Source organism: Ambystoma mexicanum, chromosome 7p (assembly GCF_040938575.1).
Source record: "Ambystoma mexicanum isolate Mex_15411 chromosome 7p, UKY_AmexF1_1, whole genome shotgun sequence".
NCBI classification, from domain to species: Eukaryota; Metazoa; Chordata; class Amphibia; order Caudata; family Ambystomatidae; genus Ambystoma; species Ambystoma mexicanum.
Genome location: NC_090939.1, coordinates 444999413 through 445022838, shown reverse-complemented (window position 1 = coordinate 445022838; position 23426 = coordinate 444999413). Strand labels below are relative to the sequence as shown.

The following is a 23426-nucleotide window of genomic DNA, read 5'->3' as shown; positions in this document are numbered from 1 at the left end:
TCTCAGCAGAAACTCACTGACATGTGATAATTGTGGGTTAGGTCAGACTTTTGTCTACAACCAAGGAATGGACAATGGCAGATCCTCCAGGCCAGGAAATGGACGTGTGAAAAGGTTGTAAACTGCTCCTTGAAGGAATTCTCCAAAGGAGGGGCTACTCCTTGAGCTCCAAGGAGAGACAAAAGTCTGACCATTTGCTGCTAAGAATAAATAATGAACAATTTTTAGAGACTCATAACTTGCTATCCAAAGTGGTGAAAAAAATAAAAAGGACAGATTTGTTTTAAGAGGCGGTGAAACTATGCAACATATTCTGGACAGGAATGGCAATATATGTGGTTTTATGGGAACTGTATTAATGCTAGAATTGTTAAACTTTCCACACACATCCCTAGGGTAAACACACATATTTGTGGAAATTTGCAGAATGTTTGGAAAATGTGTTCATGGCGAAATGGACAAAATTCTGTAGAAAGGTGAAACAAGATCTCACAGCTGTGGGATTTGGAGTAGCAGATACCCCATAAAATATGGAATCCTTGTATGTAATTTTCATAGAGGTTACAAATGTATAAATATGTATTTAGGACAAAATTCGATTTTGATACTAGTGGCTAGGGGAGATTTCTAAGGACTGTAAAAGTTAAACCATAAATGTGACATCATCCGTCCTTGATCCAATCACTCGGATGCAAGGCAGAGATGAGACCCTGATCCAATCCCATTTCACAGGGGCAGGTTTCGTTAAGCCGGCCCATACACCCATTTTTGTGATGTCATTTGAAAGGATAAATAGAGACAGCTGACAACACATAGGGACTGACTTACTCATTCACTCTTCTGTTTCCAGCGAAGCACTTTGTTCCAGCATTCAACATCCAGCCTTTAACATCCTTCCAGATGCCAAGAAATAGGCCAAGCACTAGCTGAACCATTTTCAGCAAGGCCTCAATCCTCAAACTTATTCTTACAAGCCAGTGAAGTGCCGTGGTGTGGGAAAACACCCTGAACTAGCATCCTGAAAGTATCTGACTTGCTACCATAAGGCTTGCCTGATGAACTCGCTATCCCTCTGATTTGAAATACTCAGAAACAAGAAGGGCAGATCCTGTGCAGTTCTGGTGACCGGCCTAGCTGATTCCGTCCTGCGCCTGATGTGCTGTCCTTCCTTGATAGACCCAATCCATTGACCAGAACAGTGACTGTCAAAAATCCTAAATCCCAGTGAATTGTGAGTATTAATAGGACACCTGAGAACTATTGTATACCTTTCATTATCTTGTTCCATTCTAACCTTTGAACTATCCCTACTTTCATAACCATTAACAGTGTCAAAATCTGTTGGGATATCTTATTCTGTTTAGTTGCTAAAGCGCCATTTACATAGTCATCTTATTTGTGTAACTCTGATCCATAAATCCCACTTTGAGTCTTTGGACTGGTGCCGCCGAGGGAGGTGATGGGGATCTGTTACTGAAGTCATGAATCAGTCTCAGAGCTTACTTGGTTGCCTCGCCCAAACGCTCTAGCCTTCAGTTAAAGCAGAAGCCATATTTTCTGATTCTAAACTAAAGTCCTTGTTCAAATTTGTGTCTTTATTTTTGAAAAACACCTCTCACTAAAACCTCTATAACTCCCTCAGTTTTTAAGATAGAAGTGACATTTCAACTCCCACTTGTACCTAACATCCTTAGCTATCTCTACAACCCAAAACTGCAGGAACAGTACGATTAACCCGTTATATCAAAAATCGCATAAGGAAAAGTTTGCCGCAAATTGACATTTTGAAAATTTTACACGTGTGAATTACTTTAAAAATATTTCCCACTTTGACTTTGAGATTTCAAATGTTTTCTTTTGATTAAATCATTGCTTTTGTTTGCTTGCATCTGTTCAAAGTGGCTCCCATAGAAATGTATAATAATTTAAGAATTTCTGACCACATTTGGTGTTTTTGCTCAGCCAATTTCAAAGCCATTCTGACAGTTGAAAAGTCAAATCCGTCTTTCTCTTGGGGAGAAGGTGGGAGTGATATTCTGTATGATCTGTGTTATTCCTGAGTACCTGCTCTATCCTCACATCTATTTAAATTGCCCATTGGTGGGTTGAGGGGTGTTGCAGGGGTAACCTCTAACCATAGCGCTATTTGTTTCAAACCAACCCAAAAGTATTCTTTTCTGTGTTGCATTCTTTTTGTGCTCATTACTTGATTCCTAGTGGATTAAAGATATTATTCAGTGTTCTGTCACTCCATTGGTGATTGTTGTTACCTATTAAAATATATTGTGATTTAAATTCAAAATACATAAATAATTATTTACCTTTGCAAACTAGCCTGATTCCTGGTTCAGTGTGACCGGGGGTGGGGGTGTCTCAGCAGAAGGGTGTGATATGAGTGGTATATCATTCAGAATACTGAAGTTATAGATAAAACTAAATAAGGGTTTCATTTGCGCACTACACGCTGGGCGAGACATGAGTGTGTGCCAGATTGAAATCACTTACAGTCTGCAGGCCTCCCTCTCTTCTAGATCTTCACTTCTGCTGGCCACCTTCTATCAGCCATCTGGTCAGCCCTCCCTCTTCCTTTTGGAATAGGCTAACTGGCCCCCTCTCTCCTTTCCTCCTCTTCTGAACTCGTACTACTGGGTGATCTCAGCATCCATCTCGACTCACCTGACACGTCAGCACCTTTCCACAATCTTTGTGACTCTCTCTCTCTTTCCATCTTACCCTCTGGCCCATTGCACAGCGCTGACCACACCTTGGATGCTATAATCTCAACTGACATCCCTCTATCTATCCCTCTCAGTACTTCTCACTCAAGACTGATCACTGTCTTCTTGCTTCTCACTTAAAGTTCTCTTCTCCTCTTGCATCAGTAAGTCCGGCACTGCCTCCCATTTACAAGGTGATCTGACTCATGAAAAGAGTGTCAGCGACTGCCTTTGCCTCTACCTACTCTGCTCCTTCTACTCCTGCGGCTGACACCCACCCTGACACAGCCCTCTCTAACTTTAAGCTCCCTGTTTCCAATACTCTTGATATTCTTGCCCCTGTCTTGAGGGTATGACTGAAGCCTACCAAAAAGTGCAACTCTTGGTACAACTCTGAACTGGCTGCCCTTAAATGCAAGTGCAGGGCAGCTGAATGGAAATGGGATTGCACAGGCGCACCCTCTGACAAACTGGCCTGCCACCTCCTTCAAAGGCAGTATAGACTCAGCATCTGCTCCAAGAAAAGAGTCTTTATTCAAGCCTGCATATCCTCAGCATCCAATAACACAGGCAAACTTTTCAAAGTCTGCAAGGAACTAGCCAATACTGCTGCAGCCTCCTTCACCATTGCACCCACCAAGGCCATTTTCTCGGTCCTGGCTCCACACTTCACCTCAGGATATCCTATCCTCCCTCTTCCTTACCACCTCTGCCCTAACATCTCTTGTACCTCTCTTGGTCACCCCCACCCCCCCCCCTTCTTCTCTCTTCTCTCTCCCCTGTCACACCTGAGGAGGTCACTAGACAAATCAGGTCTATGAAAGCCTCTTCCAAACAAGTGGACCCCTGTCCCTCCAAAACCATTAAGGACAACATTGGACCTCATTCCAAGTTTGGTGGTAGCATTGCCGGTAAAACCGGCAGGCTGCCGCCAAACTTGGAATTTTTTCTGGCACCCGCGAATGGGCAATTACCAGGTCATTATGGCCCAGCCGGACCCAGTAATTGTCCATCCGTGGGCACCAGAAATTTTAAGCTCCCCATTCCCATTGAGCAGGATAGGGTTCAATGGGAATGGGGAGGTCGGATGCACCAGCACCATGCAGAATGGTGCCGGTGCATCCCACATGCTCTGCTCGCGGTTGCCATTCCTCCCGCCAGGTCAGACCTGGCGGGAGAAAAGGCACCGATGAGCAGAACTCGTAGTTTGCCGGTCCGGTAAGTACGGTACTGGAAAGCTTACCAGTACCGTATTTACCAGAGCGGCAAACTTATAATGAGGCCCATTGACTCTCTCTCCCCAGTCTTGGCCGACCTCTGCAACCTCTCCTTCACCACTGGAGTTTTCCCCACTCCCTTGTGCACCCTCTCCTCAAAATACATTCTGCTGACCCATTCATTCTGGTAAACTATCGCCTAATCTCTATCGCTCCTTTCCTGGGCAAACTCCTGGAGAAGTTACCTATTTCTCAGCTTACCCTCCTCACTAAATCTGTTGGTTGCTTCCATGACCACCAGTCTGGCTTTAAAGCATCCAGAGGCACGGAAACTGCTCGTCTGCACACCCGTCAAGATCTGCTCTCAAATCTTGATTCTAACTCTCCCTCTGTCCTCATTCTACTCGACCTCTCCTCTGTCTTCGATACCGTAAACCACAACACCCTTATCGCATGTCTCTGTGATACCCTGGGCATCACTGATCAGGCCCTGTTGTGACTAACCTCCTTTCTCTCTGACTGGCTATCCTAGGTGGATTTGGTGTCCTTTCTCTCCCCTTTCACTCTCTCTACATGCAAAGTCTCCCAGGGGTCTAACCAATCCCCCTGGTTTTTCAATTGGTACATGGCCCCTCTGGCCCATAGAATAGCAACAAACTTTCACCTCCAACCTTTAGTGTTAGGTGGATGACATGCAGCTCTCCTTCAGGCTACCCTTTCCTTCTTCCTCTTCCTCACTCATGCCTGACTGTCTGTCTGCAATTCAGTCATGGTGTGCTGCAAAAAACCTCTGCCTCAATGCCAGTAAGACAGAGATTGTCCTTATTGGTTCCCCTGCTCTCCTGCCTTCCCTCTTTCTCTCTGGCTGGCCTCCCTTGGCCCTGCACCTCCACCTAAAAATGAGGCAAAAAATCTGGGGGTCATCTTCGACTCCACTCTCTCTCCTTCTCTTCTCACATCGTGGACATCTCTTAAAAGTACCACTACCAACTGCACTTTCTCAGAGGTATTCTACCTTTTCTCACTTTCCCCCAGAGGCTCACCGTCTCCAGAGCCCTGGTCCTCTCTAGGGTGGACTACTGCAACAGCCTCTTTCTCAAACTTCCTTCTTCTACTCTCCGTCCTCATCCAGAACAGAACTGCAAGACTTATCCTTGGCCTCAAACCCAGGGACCGCATCTCTACGGCGCTGAAACCCCTTCACTGGCTCCCCGTGGCTGCAAGGATTATGTTCAAGACCCTTTGCATTGTCCACAAGGATTTCTGGGGCCTGGGCCCATTCTCTCTGCAATGCTCTCTTCCTACATACTCTCTTTCCCAAGCACTCCGCTTGTCTACCTCCAACTCTATGTGGGTGAGCCGCTATTCCAAGCAGAGACTTGGAGGGGGATCTTTAACTTCTGCAGGTGCGGAAACTCCTCAAGACTTTCCTCTTCACCTTCTCCTTTGCTCTTTCTCTCCCCTGCTAACCACCTCTTTATGCTCTCTCGCTCTCTTGTTTCTACTTCTGCTCAGTTTCGCTGACTGGTTGCCTGGTGTACATTCAGAGCCCCACAGGTCCCAAGCTTTCCTCGCCAGTCTCCTGCACCTGTCTCTGGGCCTTTCAATTGCCGCAGCACTACTGTACTTTGGTTACGACCCATGAGAGTGGTATCTCTCTGCACTTAACCCATGTTCTGTCGGGACTGGGTGCACTGGTCCTTATTATCCCCTACGCACTTCCTGTTCTGTAGCACCTGCATGATCTGAATGTACCACGCCTACTAAGATCATTGGTCTTGTCTTCCTTATGTCTTCCCCTCCCATGCATGGTTGCGTTTTGAAACACTTGTGCATGAGCGCATAATAAACAATCAATCAATCAATCAATCAAGGCGGTGAGATTATTCTGCTACAGCATATCTCCCAAATTTATTCTGACAGAGTCTCCCCTTCAAGGAGAAGAGATTATTCTGACACAGAGTCTCCCATTTAAGGGGTTGAGTTTATCCTGCTACAGGGTCTCCCATTCAAGAGGGAGCGTTTATTCTGATACAGAGTCTCCCCCAAGTTTATTCTGATACAGAGTCTCCCATTCAAGGAGGAGAGTTTATTCTGATACAGAGTCTCCCCCAACAAGGGGCAGTCATTCTGCTACAGAATCTACCCTTCAGGAGGGAGAGGTTATTCTGATACAGACTCTCACCCATCAAGGGGCTGTGATTATTCTGCTACAGAGTCTCCCATTCAAGCAGGAGAGTTTAATCTGCTACAGGGTCTCCCCCAGGTTTATTCTGATACAGAGTCTCCCCTTCAAGGCGCAGAGTTTATTCAGACACAGAGGGCCTCATTACGACCCTGGCGGTAAGGCAACAACGCCGTTGTTGCCTCACCAGCTCATTACGAGTTCTGCTCGCGGGGCCGCCCTGTATGCCTGGTCAGACCAGTCTTGCAGAGCGGCACCCGATAGCAGAACAGGATGCTAACAACGGTCCCGTCTGTAACAGGACCGTTGTTAGCATCCTCCCGATTCCCATTGAGCCCTATGGGGGCTCAAATGGGAATGTACCGGGACCCGGACCCGAGTTTGGGGGTAGCCATGCCGCTAAAAACAGCATAGCTACCTCCAAACTCGTAATGAGGCCCATACTCTCCCCCAAACAGGCGGTGAGTTTATTCTGCTACAGTGTCTCCCATTCACAGGAGGGGGGTTATTCTGGTACAGAATCTCCCCCAAGTTTATTCTGATCCAGAGTCTCCCCTTCAAGGAAGAGAGTTTATTCTGATACAGAGTCTCCACATTCAAGGGGGAGAGTGTATTCAGTTATAGAGTCTTCCCTACAAGGGGGAGCATTTATTCTGATACAGAGTCTCCTCCCCTTAAAGGGTGGTGGGGGTTATTCTGTTATTGTAGGCAAGGGGGGTTTATTCCCCTCGAGAGAGGGAGTTTATTCTGATAGAGAATCTCCCCCATCAAGTGGGAGAGTTTATTCTGATACAGAGTCTCCCCTTCAATGGGGCGAGTTTATTCTGATACAGAGTCTCCCTTTCAAGGGTGCGACATTATTCTCACACAGGTTTATTATACTACAGGGTGTCCCCTTAAAGGGGTAGAGTTGATTCTGATACAGAGTCTCCCCCTTGTAGTTAGAGAATTTATTATAATACAGAGTCACCCCTATTAAGAGGGAACATTTATTCTGATACAGACACTACCCCATCAAGTGGAATAATGTGTCCTGCTACAGAGTCTCTGCTTCAAGGGGAAGAGTTTATTCTGAAACAGAGTCTCCCCCATCAAGGGGAGAGTGTATTCTGCTACAGAATCTCCCCATCAAGGGGGAGAGCGTATTCTGCTACAGGGAAAGATTATTCTGCTACAGAGTCTCTCCCCATCTAGGTAGAGGATCATCAATATTACAGAGACTTCCCTCGCCCGACTAGACTTTTCCAAAGCCCTCCCTAGAAGAGTAGAGACTCTGTTTTAAAATAAATGCCACCTTGTTGCGAGGGAGATTTTATTTTGCGACACCGCCCGTCCCTTTACTGTTATCTTTATTTCTCTTTCCTTTTTCACATCTTTGATTCTTGTTTTTCCCTTTGTTTCCATCTGCATTTTCTCCATGTTTCCCTTCCTAAGCTTTTTTTTTCCTTTCATCTACTCTTTTGTCCTTTCTTCCTTAATTAGGGCAGCAGTGCCGTTACCAAGGTGCAGCCCGTCGCTTAGGTTAATGTCGCCATTAGCACCCGTGTTGTTACCTACATGGGTGCTAATGGTGTTTTTTAATTTAAAAAAAAAGAAACATACATTTGGTGTGAGGAGGGCGCAGCACAGTGCTGCTTTCAGGAAGTCCCTTTTCCATGTTGATGATGGTGATATCATCAGCATGGAAAACGAACTTGGCCGGGCAACGCAACAAAGGTAAGTATCTTTTTTTTCTGTGAAAGAAAAGACATTAGCACCCGTGTAGGAAACCACAGGTGCTAAGTGATGAAGTGGGAGCAGGGAAGGGAAGGGGGCGCTGGCTGCCCAGGCAGCTCGGAACGCGGGCTTGTACCATACAGTGCAGACCACGTTTCAAAACTCCTGATTGACCAGAGCCCTCTCCCAGGGTGCTAATGGGTGTTTAATTATTATTCTAATGAGAAAAAAAATAGAGTTTTAACTGCTTGGTGTTACAGCAACACGGTCTGTTGTAGCCAGGTCTGTTTCCTAGAGAGCTGATAGTGACAATTAGAGAAATAAAATTGATCCAGGATCTCTGTCAACAGCGACCCCACAATCTTTGAGGACTGCAACAAACGTATGCTGATAACCAGTTAGAATAGCGCAAAAAAAACGAAAACTATCATTAAAAGAACTTGGTAAAAAAGTTAAATGTTGTTGCATTATTTGCAGCCATAAACGATACCAGCGACGATTGAATCCTATTATTCACTGGAACCTTCACTGTGGCAATTAGCAGTTGTTCACACCCATCACTTATCACCCACCCAAGCAACTGGAGTGAGGACAAAAATCAATGGTTCTGGCCAGCAGGAGGATATAAAAATACATTGTCAATGGGAACGAATTACTTTTCTCATTTGAAAGATTTAGATTTTTAAATAATCATGGTTGCATTACCCAAGGATAACCAGTATTTCTTGTGGGAAATGCTATATTTTATGTTACGAGTTGGTCAATATTTTGCAAACTTTAAGGACAAAATGTAACCGCCCCGACCCCATCTTCCTTTTTTGATGTTTACAAAAGCATAACACATAATAAAATGGAAATAGCATATACCTTACAGGCACGAGTGTGGACACATATGATTTTTGGACACTAGAGAGCGCCCAAACATCAAATATTGACATAAAGCTTTAGATTTATAAACTAAAAACTAAGAAAAATAATTGTTTGCCCCCGTTTATAAGACCGATCTCAAATACAGTCATAGTAGGGGCGCAGCTCGGATTGTCCAACAAGTGGTAGCCCTGAGCTACTGTACTTGGAGCCACCTCAAGGGGAGGCCGCAGAGGCAAAGGGAGTTTGCACTGCTACTGGCTGTACGTGCTGGAACGACCGATTGGTGGTGCATTTCTCAGTACACTTTCTGTGACATTAAGTAAAAAGTCACACATTTTACAGTCGGTTTTGTAGGGTAAGACATTACAAAAAATCCATTAGACTTCAAGTCACCAAGAATGCAAAGGAACATTGTCCAATGGCCTATATATACTATATGCCAGTACTCAGTTTAAAAAAAAATAAAAAAATAAAAACATTTGCATGCTGTTTAAGCCCATGCATGTCCATGCTGGTATAACTATATATACCAGGATCCCCACATAAGAACATATCCATATTTTCTTTGCACATAATGCCATTAATGATGCTATAACAAAACATGCTCTAAATGCCAGTATCCCCATGAAAGAACACACACCGGTTGGGTTTTCCTAAATGCCAGTAAAAATAAAAACTATTCCAGAGTAAGGAAACATGCCCTTGCTATCTAAACAAATGCTCCACTCATATATGAACACTCCTCTTGTTGTTCTGGCTGCCTAATGCCCATAAAAAAATGCTAAGTCATAGTACGAAAACATTGCCTTGTGGGCTGCACAAATGCCCCCTCCAATGTAAGGACAAAGATCATGTTGTCTTTGACCTCAACACCATTAACAAGGAAACATGCCCTTCCCTACCTCATGTAATAACACTCATTATGTAGGCTTTGCCCTTAATGTGGGTACAAAAGTCTATGCCACAGTGTATGCCACATTGTAGTAACCTCACCCAACACCCAATTCTGCTTTCCCAGAATAACACTCATCACGTTGGCTTTTCCCAAAAATGCCATTAAAACATATCATGCCCCAGTCAAATATTGTTATTGCTCCAAAGGCCTCATACACATGCACAAACACACACAAACATGCACACACATTCATACCTATTCACCCACCAGTCACGCACCCATGAAGTTCTTTGTCATTCACAAGCAGCCAAAATATTCACACTGCATTTTCATTCACAGACGCATTCGTACTCACGTACACCATTCACACTGCATTCATTCATACACATGACACTCCTTCGCATACACACATACGCATACCTACAGACACCCAGTTCCATGCATGTACTCATTCATTCATACCTAGACACAATTCTCACTCGCACAGACGCTCACATTCTCCACAAAGACAGGAATCAGGCGGCAGAGGGAGCTTCCTGATGTTCGCAGTCACCGCATGCCACGTGCCCCGTGAGCCCCCACACCCCCTGAACACAGACATGCGAACATGGTGCTTCTGGTGCGGGCTCTCCGGTGGCTCTGAGGCTGCCGGGAACGCCCGTTTATTTATACTGGCACGCAACGGAGTGAGATGTCACTCAGACACGTGCGCGCCCTTAAAGGGCCCACGCCACACTCCTCCTTTTCCCTAACAACAAACAACTGAAAAGGAAGACCTAACAATCAAACACCACAGCACACAATATCAACATGTCCCCAGAAACCCCTTTAATGATACCAACCCTGGGTCCCCTGGTGGCATCATACTCCGCGGGCACCGGGATCTTAACAACGTGACAACCATCACTTAGTCCATGACATAGTCCGTAAGACAGGCAGGTTTCCCTCGCCCTGTCCTCAGGGGGTACCTCCTGCCTGTATCTCTGGTTGGTGTTCCTACGCCATGCACGTCACGTGTCGTGGACTCCACTCGGACTGAGGGTCTGCCTCCTTCGTCAGGCACCTCCTCCAGGTCCATGTCTGCCATAGTCTCTGCCCTGGGCTCACCCAGTTTCTCAAAGAAGCTGGCATTCCTGGTGACAGATGCCGTTCCATCTGACGCGGTCACCATTGACCCCTTCACCGCCACCACGTCCAACAGAGCCAGCTCATAGGTGAGGGAGAGCTTTCCCTGAGGGTGACAATTTCTCACCAGGACCTCATCCCCCGGGGGTGAGTCTTGGTGGTTTTAGACCCATCTGGGCATTCTTCATCTCTATTCGTGCCCTTCTCTCCTCTTCCACCTGCTCATTATTGATAACGGCAGGTTCTCGCTTCCCCACCTCCATTATGATGTCTCTCGGGCAACGCTGCAACAATGCCTCTGCTGGCGCCACCCCCGTGGATGAGTGTGGGGTGGCCCTGTACCCCTTTAGGAACACATATAGGGCCCTTTACAGGAACTCGCCTTTGCCTTGTGCGTTCCGGAAGACCTTGTTCAGCGTGCGCATCATCCACTCTGCTTCCCTGTTCGCTCGGGGCCACAGTGGGGTGACCTTCCTATGGTGGATGCCATACCCTTTCATGAGGTCGGCGAAGCTCTCACCCTGGAATGGGGCACCGTTATCGGAGCATGCTACCTTGGGCAGTCCATGGGTGGCGAAGATTTTCTCCAGCACTACCACCACTCTTTCAAACACCACCGACTCCACAAACTCCACCTCAGGATATCGGGACTACTCATTGACAACCACCAGGAAGTGGGTGCCCCTGGTCGTGGACCCAAAGTCTGCGTGCACCATCTCCCACAGCCTTGTCCCTCTGGGCATGGTTTTGATGGTTGATTCACGCAGCGCAGGTAAGGCTGCCTGGCACCATACACAGGAGGCCACAAATTCGTCCACTCTCCTTTCTAGCTCCGGGAACCACACTTTCTGCCGGAGGCGGGCCTTCGTTTTATGCGCACCTTGGTGTGCCAGGGCGATGATTTGTTGCACCTGGGCCTGTGGGATCACTATTCTGTCCCCTCTTAGCAGCAGTCCCGAGTCTGAGAATGCCAGCTCCTTGCGGACCCGCCAGAGTTGTTCCAGGGCAACCTTGTGTGTTCTCCGGGCCAGGGACTCCATCACCGTCTTCCAGGCCCTGTGTTCCATGGCCTCCTTCAGGATCCCGAAACACTCATCTGCCTGCAAGGCCTGTTCGAGTTCTTCTACCGGCACCAAATTGGGTGTGGCTGCTTCAACCACCAGCCGGATATGCTCATCCACATCCTCCGCGCACGTGGATGGCTGGTCGCCCCCTCTTGGGTGCCTGGAGAGAAAGTCTGCAGCATTGTTGCTGCCCGAGCGGTATATCACCGACACACCATATTCCAGGAGCCCAGCATCCACCGCTCTATCCTCACAGGAGGTTTGGAAGATGAGCCCGCCAGGATGGGAAGTAGGGGCTTATGGTCCATGACCACCGTCACCGGCCTCCTTAGGACATACACTCAGGAATGTCTGCAGCCCCGCAGTACAGACAGCGACTCCTGCTCAATTTGCGAGTATCGCCGTTCAGTGCCCGATACCGCCTTGCTGGCATACGGTATCGGGCGGACCTGCTGGTCAGCCCCCACTTGAGTGAGGACTGCTCCGAGGCCATAGGGGCTGGCATCCACGATGATCTCCGTCTGTAAGGCCGGGTCAAAAAATTCCATAGTGTCCTCGGCAGTGAGGGCACCCTTGATGTCATCGAAGGCAGCTTGTTCCAGTGGCCCCCGCTGCCAGGTGACGTCTTTCCTTGTTAGTGTCTGTAGCGGCTCAGTCCGGGATGCCAAGTTCCGAATGAACCGGACACAGTATGTGACCATGCCCAAGAAGCTCCTCACCTCAGCCACGTTCTCTGGTGGCCTGGCCTCCTGAATGTCTCTCACTTTGCACAGATCAGGGGACACTCTGTCCGCCTTAAAGACAAAGCTGAAGAACTCTATGGTGGTCTTGAGAAATTCGCACTTGTCCCTGTGCAGTATGAGTCCCAAGGAACGCAGGCGCTCAAATGTCTTTGTCAGATGGGCCAGATGTTCCGCCTCTAACCTCGCGAACACCAGGATATCATCACTGATATTAAGCACCCCTTCCAGGTCTGCGAGGGCCCCTCTGATGACATTTTGAAAAACCTCCACTGCTGACGACACCCCAAAGCTTAGCCTTTTGTATCTGTACAGCCCCCTCTTTGTGGTGAAAATGGTGATATATTGTGACTCTGGGTGGAGCACCACCTGATGGTACCCAGCCCGGAGGTCCAGTTTGGAAAAGAACCTGGCACCCTGTAGCTCTGTTATGATGTCATCTATTGTGAGGTTAGGTGTCTCTCCCGCTTTATTGCCTTGTTGGACAGGCGCATGTCCACACAAATTCTCACTGAATCAGGCTGTTTGGGTTTTCGGGCAATCACAATCGGGGAGACCCATGGGGTGGGGCCCTCCACCTATTCAATAATGTCCAGCTTGACCAGGTTATCTAGTTCTCTATCCACCAGGTCTCTGAGGTGGAATGGCAGCCGCTGATGTTTCAGTGCCTCTGGCTGGATAGATTCGTCAATGTGTAGCCATACAGGTCACCAGCCATCTGTCCTATGCCCTCAAACAGAGGTGAGTGTTTGCTCAGCAGCACCTGGATGTCGTCTACGTACATTGAGTACACAACGGTCACGATGCCTAGAGCCTCTGCCGCAGCACAGCATAGTAAGGTGTTGTTCCTCACTGGTGTGACGTGAAACCTGGCCAGGATTTTGGCTCCACCATATCTCACATCTACAATGAACGCACCCTCCAGCAGGATTGGCTTTGCCCCTGCGAACGTGAAGATGCGCGCCTTCAGTGTAGATAGGCTCGGTGGGGATTGCATGGTGTCATAATGTTCCCTGGCCATTACGTTCACAGATGCGCCAGTGTCCACAAGCATCGGTACAGAGTCCTCATTCACCAGAACATTACACCTGAGCTGTCACTTGGAGTTGGAACGCAGGACACCCACACTCGACACGAAGAATACATTTTCTTCTTCTTCCTCACCTTCCAGACCATTTCCATCGAGCCCTGGTCCACCTGAGCCACATTTGGCCATCGCTGTTGGCGGAAGAAACTCGCCCGAACCGGCCCTCCTGGAATGATTGTCTGTGTCAGGGCCTTGCACATGCGGGCGTAGTGATCAGCACCCCCACAGCGGCCACACGATTTTCCAATGGCCGGGCACTCTGCAGGATGTGGGAGGTCGAACCCACACTTCAGACAAAAGTTAACTGATGATTGCCCCCTATCCCTTTGGTTGCCTGCTGGGCGTCTAATCCTTCTGCCTCTGCTGATGGCGCAGATGTCCTCCACCTTGTTGGGGCACACTCCTGCCTCCATGCGGGTCGCCCGCAGCTCAGAGACTTCATGGCACTTCCCCAATTCCAGGATGCGAGGGAGGGTAATGCCCGGCTCCCTCAGGATCTGGCAGCGCAACTTGCCAGAAACACACCCATGGATGAGTTGGTTCCTTATCATCGTATCAGGGTCATTCCAGGCACAGAGACAAGAATACCTCATGTACCGCAGGGCCAGCACAGTACAAGAGGGTAGCCACCTTACTATCGTCATTAGTCTCCATGGTGGCTCTAAAGTACATTTCTAACCTGTCCATCCACATTTTCCACCTCGGCCCCAGACTTGATGGTGCACCTGAGATATCAAACTCAGGCATTGGCTGCAGGGCTCCAGGTGGTGTCAGTAGTGGTCTTGGTGGCAGTGCTGACAGTGGCTGTTGGGCCACTGGTGGAAGGGCTTGCTGTTGGTCGGCGTTCATGATGGCGAGCGCACAGGCCCCCTGATGTAATGAAATAACAGGGGCCGCAACTCACCACCACAGCTCCTTCACAGATGGGCCTAGGCAGGCCTTTGATGAATCCAAAAATGATGCCTGGATGGCTCACCGTCGCTCCAAAACAAAGCCGCAACCTCCCAGGTCCTATTGCCAAAGATGGCCGCTGACCACGTGGATCATTCCCCTCTCTGTGGCATGTTTCATGAAGTGCGCTTCACGTCAGATCATCAGCGAACTGATGAAAGTCACCGCCTTTCACGGGTAATGTTTGCAGCTCGTCGCCACTGTTAGCGGTCACTGCATGTTGTGCACCCCGTGAGCCCCCACACCCACTGAACACAGACACGCGGACATAGTGCTGCTGGTGCGGGCTCCCCGGGGCTCTGAGGCCGCCAGGAACGCCCCATTTATTTATACTGGCACCGACGGAGTGAGACGTCACTCTGTCGCATGCGCGCCCTTAAAGGGCCAGCACCACACTTGGCACGCATGGGGGAGCTTGAGAGAGCGCCCCTGCTGCTTAGCTGTGACACCAGTAAATGAGTACACAGCGCTGCTCGGTGGGAATATGAAGATTTTGAGTGGGCCTTTCCTGCTCAGGCCCTATCCTGTCACTGCCCTTGAGTGTGTCTACTGTAGTGCCATCAGTGACTGCAGCGGCAGCAAGTGAAGCACCAATAAAGAGCGGGAAAAGGTTCTGTGATCTGAGTTAAGAGAGAGAATATACAAGAGTCAGTGTTTCTGTGAGGTTGTCATGAGTGTACCTGTTACTCTGGGAATGCCACATTCAGACAGTTTAACACAAAATCGCAGCATACACGTGCGAGCAGGGCACGAGGGTAGGCATGGGAGGTCAGGCAAATATTTTGAAACCAAGGCAACAAAAATGTTGCACCGTACATGCAAAGAATTCTCTTCCCTATGATAGCTGTGGTCTCCAGCGTGTGCGCCGTTATTATGCTGACGATGAATTCCACTCTTTACAGTATACCTCACAGTCCTGTTCATTCCGACTGATTCAGGGGACTTTCTCATAGGAGATTCCTGTCTTATAGGTGGAGGCAATATTCCTGTGTCCACTTCTGTCTAATGGAAGTTATGTTCGTCGGATGCTCAAGTAATGTTGCATGTAAATGGTTAAACTACAGTTCACTTACTAAAATGAATTGTACTTTTCCTTAAAAAATGTAAAGTGATGGGCATGAGGGTAAAGGGTCGAACGTGAACACCTGGATAATGTTTAAGTTGAATTATTGTTCCAGGGTGGGTGAGTATTCTGCAGGGCCAACAACGTCAAATTATAAATGTTTTAGCAGCAGAAGGCCAGACCAGAAACTCTGTGAATGGTCCCCTTCTTAACCACGTATCCAAGGAAGAATGGCCCACGGGCGTTCAATATGTTCCCTTCATTAGAACCTGTATTGGAAGCCACACATGTGCCTGTGTGTGACCAAACCACAGACATTCTTAACATGGCTAGGAACTGACCTCCTTATGACGAAACTATTACTGCCCTGTTTCAATTACATTATGTAGCACTAGACAACAATTGTGCAATGAGAAACCGGCCACGCTCAAGGCCAGGTCCTGGAAGAAGCCATCCTTGAGTTTCCTCAAGGAGTTTAGACCTGTGTTTCATTTACCGCCCCCCACCCCTGTGAACATTGGGAGATGGGAGGCAGGCAGTGGTGGATTGGGCATTGAACTAATTGGGCATTCGAATGCTGGTCTAGCCCTATCAAAGGCACCACGGCTGCAGTTTTGTTAAGGGCTGCCTCCCTGAGCGTGGACACAGCCCTTCCCCTCCCCTCTCAAGCCACTGGCAGGCCTGGCGCATGTCAACAAAGTCAAGGCAATGCGACTGACTCTTAACACAACGAGCAAAGGGCTTCTGAGCTCGATCGTTAGGGTAAACATTAGTCATCTAGGCGGCCATGTTTAGTTGAGGACAGACACATCAGTCCAGTAGCTCCATGTTGTTCAGATACATGCTTTCTCTGAAGAGAACGTGTTCGAGTCCAGGCAGGGCCCTATCGTTATGTTTCTGTTGTTGAGAAAATGTGTCCCATTAAAATGTCTAATGTTATGAAAAGTGCTGCAAGAACATTAATGCATGTATTGCTGACACTGCCAAGCTAGCAATGGGCTCACACCTCTTCTTATTTTGTGGCAGTGCTTATGAGCGCAAAAGCGTTTACAATGTAACATTTTTCGAACAAGCTGAAGTCCCTTACTGCCCGGGCTGCTGCTGGCCTCCCAGTCCTGGAAGCATGGCAGTGAGCTGCTCTAGGGTGAGTGTGGGGGTAAATGGGTCAGGAAGGGGGGCAAGCAGACTGTGGAGTGGAGGGTGGCCAGCATTGGAGGGAGTGCTGGAAGTGGCAGGGATTCTGGGTTTTCCCCTGAAGTAGGAGAGACGGGTGTGGGGGAGCTGAGGTCAAGGGGCAAGCATTCCAGGGGTGTCCACCAGATTAGGAGAAAGGGGACGTGGGTGGGCGCGGCATCATTTAGCAACATCTGATGCACAAGAGTCCGGTTTGACTGGTGTTATGAAATAGATGAATTTCGCTAAACCCATGTAGGACCTTGTTTACGTCGCTAACAAAGGCGATTTGTATTACTTCTCTATTTAACTGACAGGTCACGGACATGTGCGCATGACAGCGTTCGGAAAATCTGAAGTGATCTGTACAATCCTCATTCAGTTAGATGTGGTCCCAATTCATGATCAGTTTTATTTGCAAAGGTCTTGGTCATGGAAAGAATAGGAAAGAAATCCGAAAAGGCAAAATGGCACATTGAAGCGCTCTTATTGGAGGTGAAATTGTTTAAATATTTGGAAGTCATGTTCAGCAGCAATCCATATGAATTATCAATGCAAGAAATGCTGTTTCCAAAACTAAAAGTCTTGACACTCCAAGCAATGGCCATAGACAGGAAATATGGCAGTTTTCAACTTTTTTTTAAAGCAAAAGTGACACCTAGCCTAACATATGGCATTGACGCCATGCCTTTGGTACCAGCAACGCTATGGCAAAAACTCGAGAGCTACTTCTGGAGAACAGTCCTCAGTTTTTTCACAAACTATTCTGATGACCCTTATTAGACGAGAACTATGGGCCTCAATACGACCCAGGCGGTAAGCTACCGCCTGGGTCGTACCTTTACCACCATGGCGTAAACTATGTTTACGCCATGGTGGTTGGCGGACTTACCGCCCCATTCCGAGGTGAGTGGGGCGGTAAGTCCCCATTAACCCATTTACCCTTCCTCATTCCCATTTTTGCCCCATAGGGCAAAATGGGAGTGGGGAAGGCGTTAATTACGCCACTGTAAATTACGGTGGCGTAATTAACAACAAGGTCCCTTAGCGCCATGGATTTTAACACCTGCTAAAAGCAGGTGTTAAAACCTCCATGGCGCCAAGGGACCTCGGAATCAGGCGGTAAGAGTCGGCGCTGTTTATGCCGCCGTAAACCCCTTACCGTAGGGTCCTAATGAGGCCCTATGTCTGTTATCATTGATTGCAATAAATGCCAGAAACACACTGATGCTGTACCAAAAAGTTATCTCTGACCCTAGATCCAAAATATTGGATATTGTCAAAACCGAAATGGAAAGCGGCAAGAACCGCTTAATGACCAGCTGGGCGACGACCAACAACAAACTATTGGCCAATTTAGACACCACCAAGGAAAATCTTATATTGAATCCAACTAAAGTCGTAAAGAAGTTGATTGAATGGGACTGGACCAAAAACCTTGACACCGTCAATAACTATAAACTGACTAAAGTGATTCCAAAAACACCAATGAAGGTAAATGAAGTCAGAAGTTATTTAGAGAAATTCCCAGACAAAACATTGGGCAGATTATTACTGAGATTCAGGCTGAATCAGATAAAGACGAACAAAGTCAGGGCCATAAGGAACCAATCTAGTTCCAACAAATGTCGTTACTGCGAGGTCAAAGACAAAGTGGAAACAAGCCGACATCTTCTACTAACCTGTATGGGAACTCAGCTGGCCAGATGGATACATTTTAGCAAAATCCTGGAAAGCTACCAAACCTTTGACGAGGAGACTTGGTGGAACGCTTTGACCAGCGGTACACACAGGCGCTGGGTGATTGTTGGAGTAGCTTCATTTTTCAAGTACTTGGATCTAGACCAGCTCAATGAATGAGTTGAAGTTACTTTGGAATTGAGGACAATGGTTGCAGGGTGCTTTAGTAATCTGCTTTTTGTAAAAATTGTTGTACAATAAAAAAAAAGAAATATGAGGTTTTGTCTGCAACAGTCTTTACAACGCTATTATCAGACATGTCAAATATGTCTTCAAAGGTACATGGATAGATAATGCTTTTGAGGGTGGCCATTCATGCATACAATATGCAGTGCTTTATGTCTGCAAAGAGCCCTGAAAGTACAATTCAAACACACTTGACATTTAGATGCTATAGTGTATTAAAATGCAACTAAGTTAACTCAGTAGAAAACATGATTGCATCAAAGTAAGTAGTGCATAGGTTTTATATCATCCCTCTCCTATGAGCTATATCCATGTCTATATAAATTACACAACAGTCTCTCTCCTTTAACCATCCTCCTGAATACCTTATTTGTCTCTGGCTCCTGCCTCATTGTCTGTACCCCTTCACATGTCCTTTCGTTGTCTGTCTGTGGAAGGTGAATTACCCTATACAACCACATTATTCAGATGTCCATGCCTTAACATTCAACACATGCTTCCCCTATGGCCTCTATATTGACCATTTATCCTATAGTCATGCCCACTGTCAGGGGGTCATCCATAGAGATCAATGGGGAGCCGCTTGATTCATGCAGCCTCCCTACTCTGCAGCCTTTCTACTCTGGAGGTTTTTCAATCCGTAATAGGAGCTGTTAGGGTTTCATCTGTAAAGATTAATGGGAGCAGGTTGATCCATGCAGACTTTACTTCCGGAGCCTCACTATGTGTTTTGAGGAGGAACTAACTAGAGGAGCAGAGACAGAAGAGCAAAGAGGCAGGGAGGAAGAGAGCGAAGAGGTGGAGAACAGATATGGGAGAAATAGGAAAACTGCAAAAAGTAGAGTTCAGGGAGTTCACCTGCCACACATTATGCATAACCACAAGCTGTATGCCTGTGCCAGACAATGACTACAAGAGAGTAACTTTATCACGCAGTCTATTTAAGAGTCTAAGCTTGAAAGCAGTACAACCCACATGACAGTTTGCTGAAGTCTCAAATTCTCATATCATTTTGATATGATATGACATGATAGTTTATTTATATAGCGCCTATACACAATGTGTTTCAAAGTGCTCCACAGCAAGGGAGGGAACAAGGGAAGAATACAAAGACATTCTTATATGGCCATAAAAAACAAGAATGTGTATTTACTATCGTACTCGGCCTGGCGAAATTTCAGATAGTGCAAGTGCTGATACAGATAAGAAAGGAAAGGGGTTGGAGGGGGAAAGGAAACAGACAGGCAGCTAACGTACTAGGCCTGATGACATTTCTGGTAGAGCCGGAGAGTACAAGAGGGAGGGGGAGATGAACAAAACAGGTGACTATCATACTAGGCGTGACGACATTTAAGATAGTGCTGGAGGGGGGTTGGAAACAAGTAAGGGAAGGCGGAGGAGACAGCCAGTTGTTGCTATCATAATAGGCCCAGCGTCAGTTCTGATAGTGTAAGTGCATAGAATAAAGAGGGGGGAGGGAGCAGAGAATAAAAAGTGAAGGGGGAGAGCAGAGGGGAGAGAGAAAGCAATTGCAGAGGTCAGTAAAATACAATGGGCCTCATTACACGGACGGCGGTAAGGGTTTACCGGTACAGGTAAGGGTATCAGTGCCGGTGAACCCTTACCACCTTACTACGAGGTCCCTTTGTGGGACCCTACCTTAACGGATGGTTTTACCAGCTGTTAAGGACGGGACCTGCAAAGGGACCTAGGAGGTAATTACGGTACCGCAATTTGCGTTATTTTGCGCAATTTGCGCAATTTACGGTACCGCAATTTGCGTAGTTGATGAGTCATTATTAGGCACGTTCATGAAGTTCAGCAGCCAAAATCCTTAGAAGGTTCTAGATACATCAGCTTCACGCGTATACCCATTTCCAGTACACCAAGGGCCTGCCAGGAGTCTTTTCAGAAGATGCAGTGGCAGTTCGGGCTTCTCTGACAATCTCCCAAATTAGTCGTTTTCATGCTGATCTTTTGTGACCATTTGAAAATTAAAGACTCCTGAGTTTTAACTGTAACATTTTGTAGTCTTTTTGGCTTTTCTTTCAAAACGAGTTGTTTTGGGTTCTGTTAATATAAAACAGGGGTCTACAACTTGGGGATTATCAGATGTTTTGGAATCTGACTCCCATGATCACACAGCATTGACTATGCTAGCTGGGGCTGATGGTAGATGTGGTTCAAAAGTCTGGAGGGGCAAAGGTTGCACACCCTTGATATTGACACAGAAGTATGAGATTGCACAGCGTTACTGTTTAAAGAAGTCATTACCTATATGCTCATGATGTCCTGGAAATGGAAGGGCACCTTTCTGACAAAAGGGTCGGGCTGCTATTATGCCCCCTTAGACATCTTTAGTACTGAGCAAGGGACAACGATTTCAGAGACATAAGGAACTGTAAAAATGAAAGGATCTTTAGACGGTGTGTGTGTTAAATGACTTCATTGCTAAGAGATCTTTAATCTATATGTATGAGTGATATGGTTATATTAAGTGGATGAACAGTTTACATAATTAAATAATGATGTCATTTATATGGAAACTCCTCCGTCTTGAACTGACTCAGTAGTCTTATTTTTTGTAATGCCTATGAAATTGATTATGCACATGGAAGTATCATTGTCGAGGTTTTTGTGATATAGAAATGTAGCAAACAACACCAAAAAATTACAAACAAGAAGAAACATACTTTACATAACGTTTGTGACCGACCGAGCAATGTGGAAATTGAGAAGTAAGCAGATGCTGAAAGCTCCACTTCTATGAGATGGATATTTCCGCATCACAATTTTATCAACTCTGGCAACTACCTTTGATATAGTTAATTGAACAATTAATAATAGCGATTGACGTATTTTGTTATCAAAAACAAAAGATGCAAAACCGAGAGCCACCAAAGTAAAAGTAACAACATACTAGTATTAAACAGCACAATTGGGATCACAATTGCATCAGCACATAAGGAGAAAGTCAAAGGTTAACACATCAGACAAGAAGGATTTACCAAAGGCAGTGACTGTCTTTAGACTTGGTTGGTACTCACTGCCAAGGGGAACCCTGGAACTAAGATACCAAGAAGCAGGTTTGATGTAAGAACTGTAACTAGTGGATTCTATGTCAGGTGTATTGAGAGAAAGTGCATATGGGGGAAGATGGACAACAGAACTCAATTAAAGAAAATATTTTGTTTTAAAGTCTTGATTACAGAAAAGGGGTACCATCTCTTTCTAAGGGAAACTGTGACACGTGGCAATGAGTGCAGTCTTTATGTAGGGGACACATAGAAGAATACTGCTGTAATACATGGCAGATGATATCTGGTGGGGGTGTAAGGCCAAAAATTCCAAACCACCCTGTTTATATTTGTAAGAGAATGCATGCTAGAATAAGCAATATAAACTAAGAGTAACAGATATCAACATTTATAAAATGAACAGTGTATCATCAGAGATAGAGAAGAACAATGTATTTAAATATTCGATGGAAAATCAATTGCACATTATTAAGATACAAAAAATCTAGATGGACTGTGCAAAGTAATGGTGAAAAGTTAAAAAAAGAAAATTCCTTAAGCACACTGCAAATATCTTTAGCTATTTCCAAAGTGCACTTTCACCAGAGGTATCTTGCTTCGACTGCAGGTGACAATGAAGAGGAGCGGGGTATTAAGAAATTAGCCATGTTTTCGCAGCTCACCAGTAGGCCAGGTGCTCCAAGATAGATCAAATAGAGAGAGGCAGATTGTTCTATAAGGAAACAGCAAGAAGATAGAAAGAGGATCTGATCTGCCTTTTTGTATGCAGGTAAATAGGCTTCAGATTTTCATAGAGACAGAGGGATATATCTGACGTTTTTACTGTAGAGAAAAGGGGGACCATTGCCAGGAATGGTTTTATTGGTCAGCCCTGGGCCCTTGAACTTGATGTGACAGTCACCTGTGTGCCAACAGAGATTATGCAGAATCTTGGAGATGCGATGATCATCGCCTCCCACATGAGAGCTGATGTCCTGTGACAACAGAGAACCCAGTGAAGAAGAGGGGAACGAGGAGAGTTGACATAGCATTTTCAGCTGAAAGAAGCATAAACTATTCCACCCTCATGGCATGAATGAGCAAACAATCCATTTTGAAGCAGGGAATTTTCACTCAAGGTGACATATCAGGGAGGAGAAATCTCTGGCTATTGGCCAGATGCTGATGTCCCAGTGTGGCCATTTCTGTCCATCAGGGGCAACTCTGTTGTTTCAGAATTGAGTTCCAGCCAATCATCAATGGTTAGTATACAATCCTGAAAACTAGTAGTTACCAATGAAAAAGGAATGAATACTCTGAGTGAGGGCACTAATATAATGGTTAAACAAGAGAGGAGAAAGTGAGGAGCACTGAAGAGAACCAAATGTAGAGGGAATAGTATAAAAAGAAGAAGAAATGGACCCAGCTAAGGACTGATCCTCCTATTCCTGTATGGGCGACTCTAAGAATCAAGAGTGCACAGTAAACTGTTCCTGATCCCACAGCCCAGCCAGTAGCACCATGTTGAACAGAGTTGACATCAGCAGTCATTCAGAGGTCAATCAGAACTGACAGCAACACTGATTATTTGCTTCAAGCTGGCCTGAACCCAAGTTCTGATCATCATGAAACTCAGAGTTCTGAATAAAGCCTCAGAGGATGTGTTTACTTCTCGCTCCA

At 46.5% G+C, this 23426-nt stretch overlaps 1 protein-coding gene across 1 annotated transcript in view; it reads right to left on the bottom strand.

Annotated features, from left to right (window-relative positions):
- Positions 1 to 10771, bottom strand: part of TMPRSS7 (transmembrane serine protease 7) — a 731423-nt gene extending 720652 nt beyond the window's left edge. The window contains exon 1 of the mRNA XM_069636244.1: positions 10601 to 10771. Coding sequence (XP_069492345.1) covers positions 10601 to 10771 — 171 coding nt within the window. The remainder of the gene's footprint in view (positions 1 to 10600) is intronic.
- Between the last annotated feature and the right edge of the window lie 12655 nt (positions 10772 to 23426).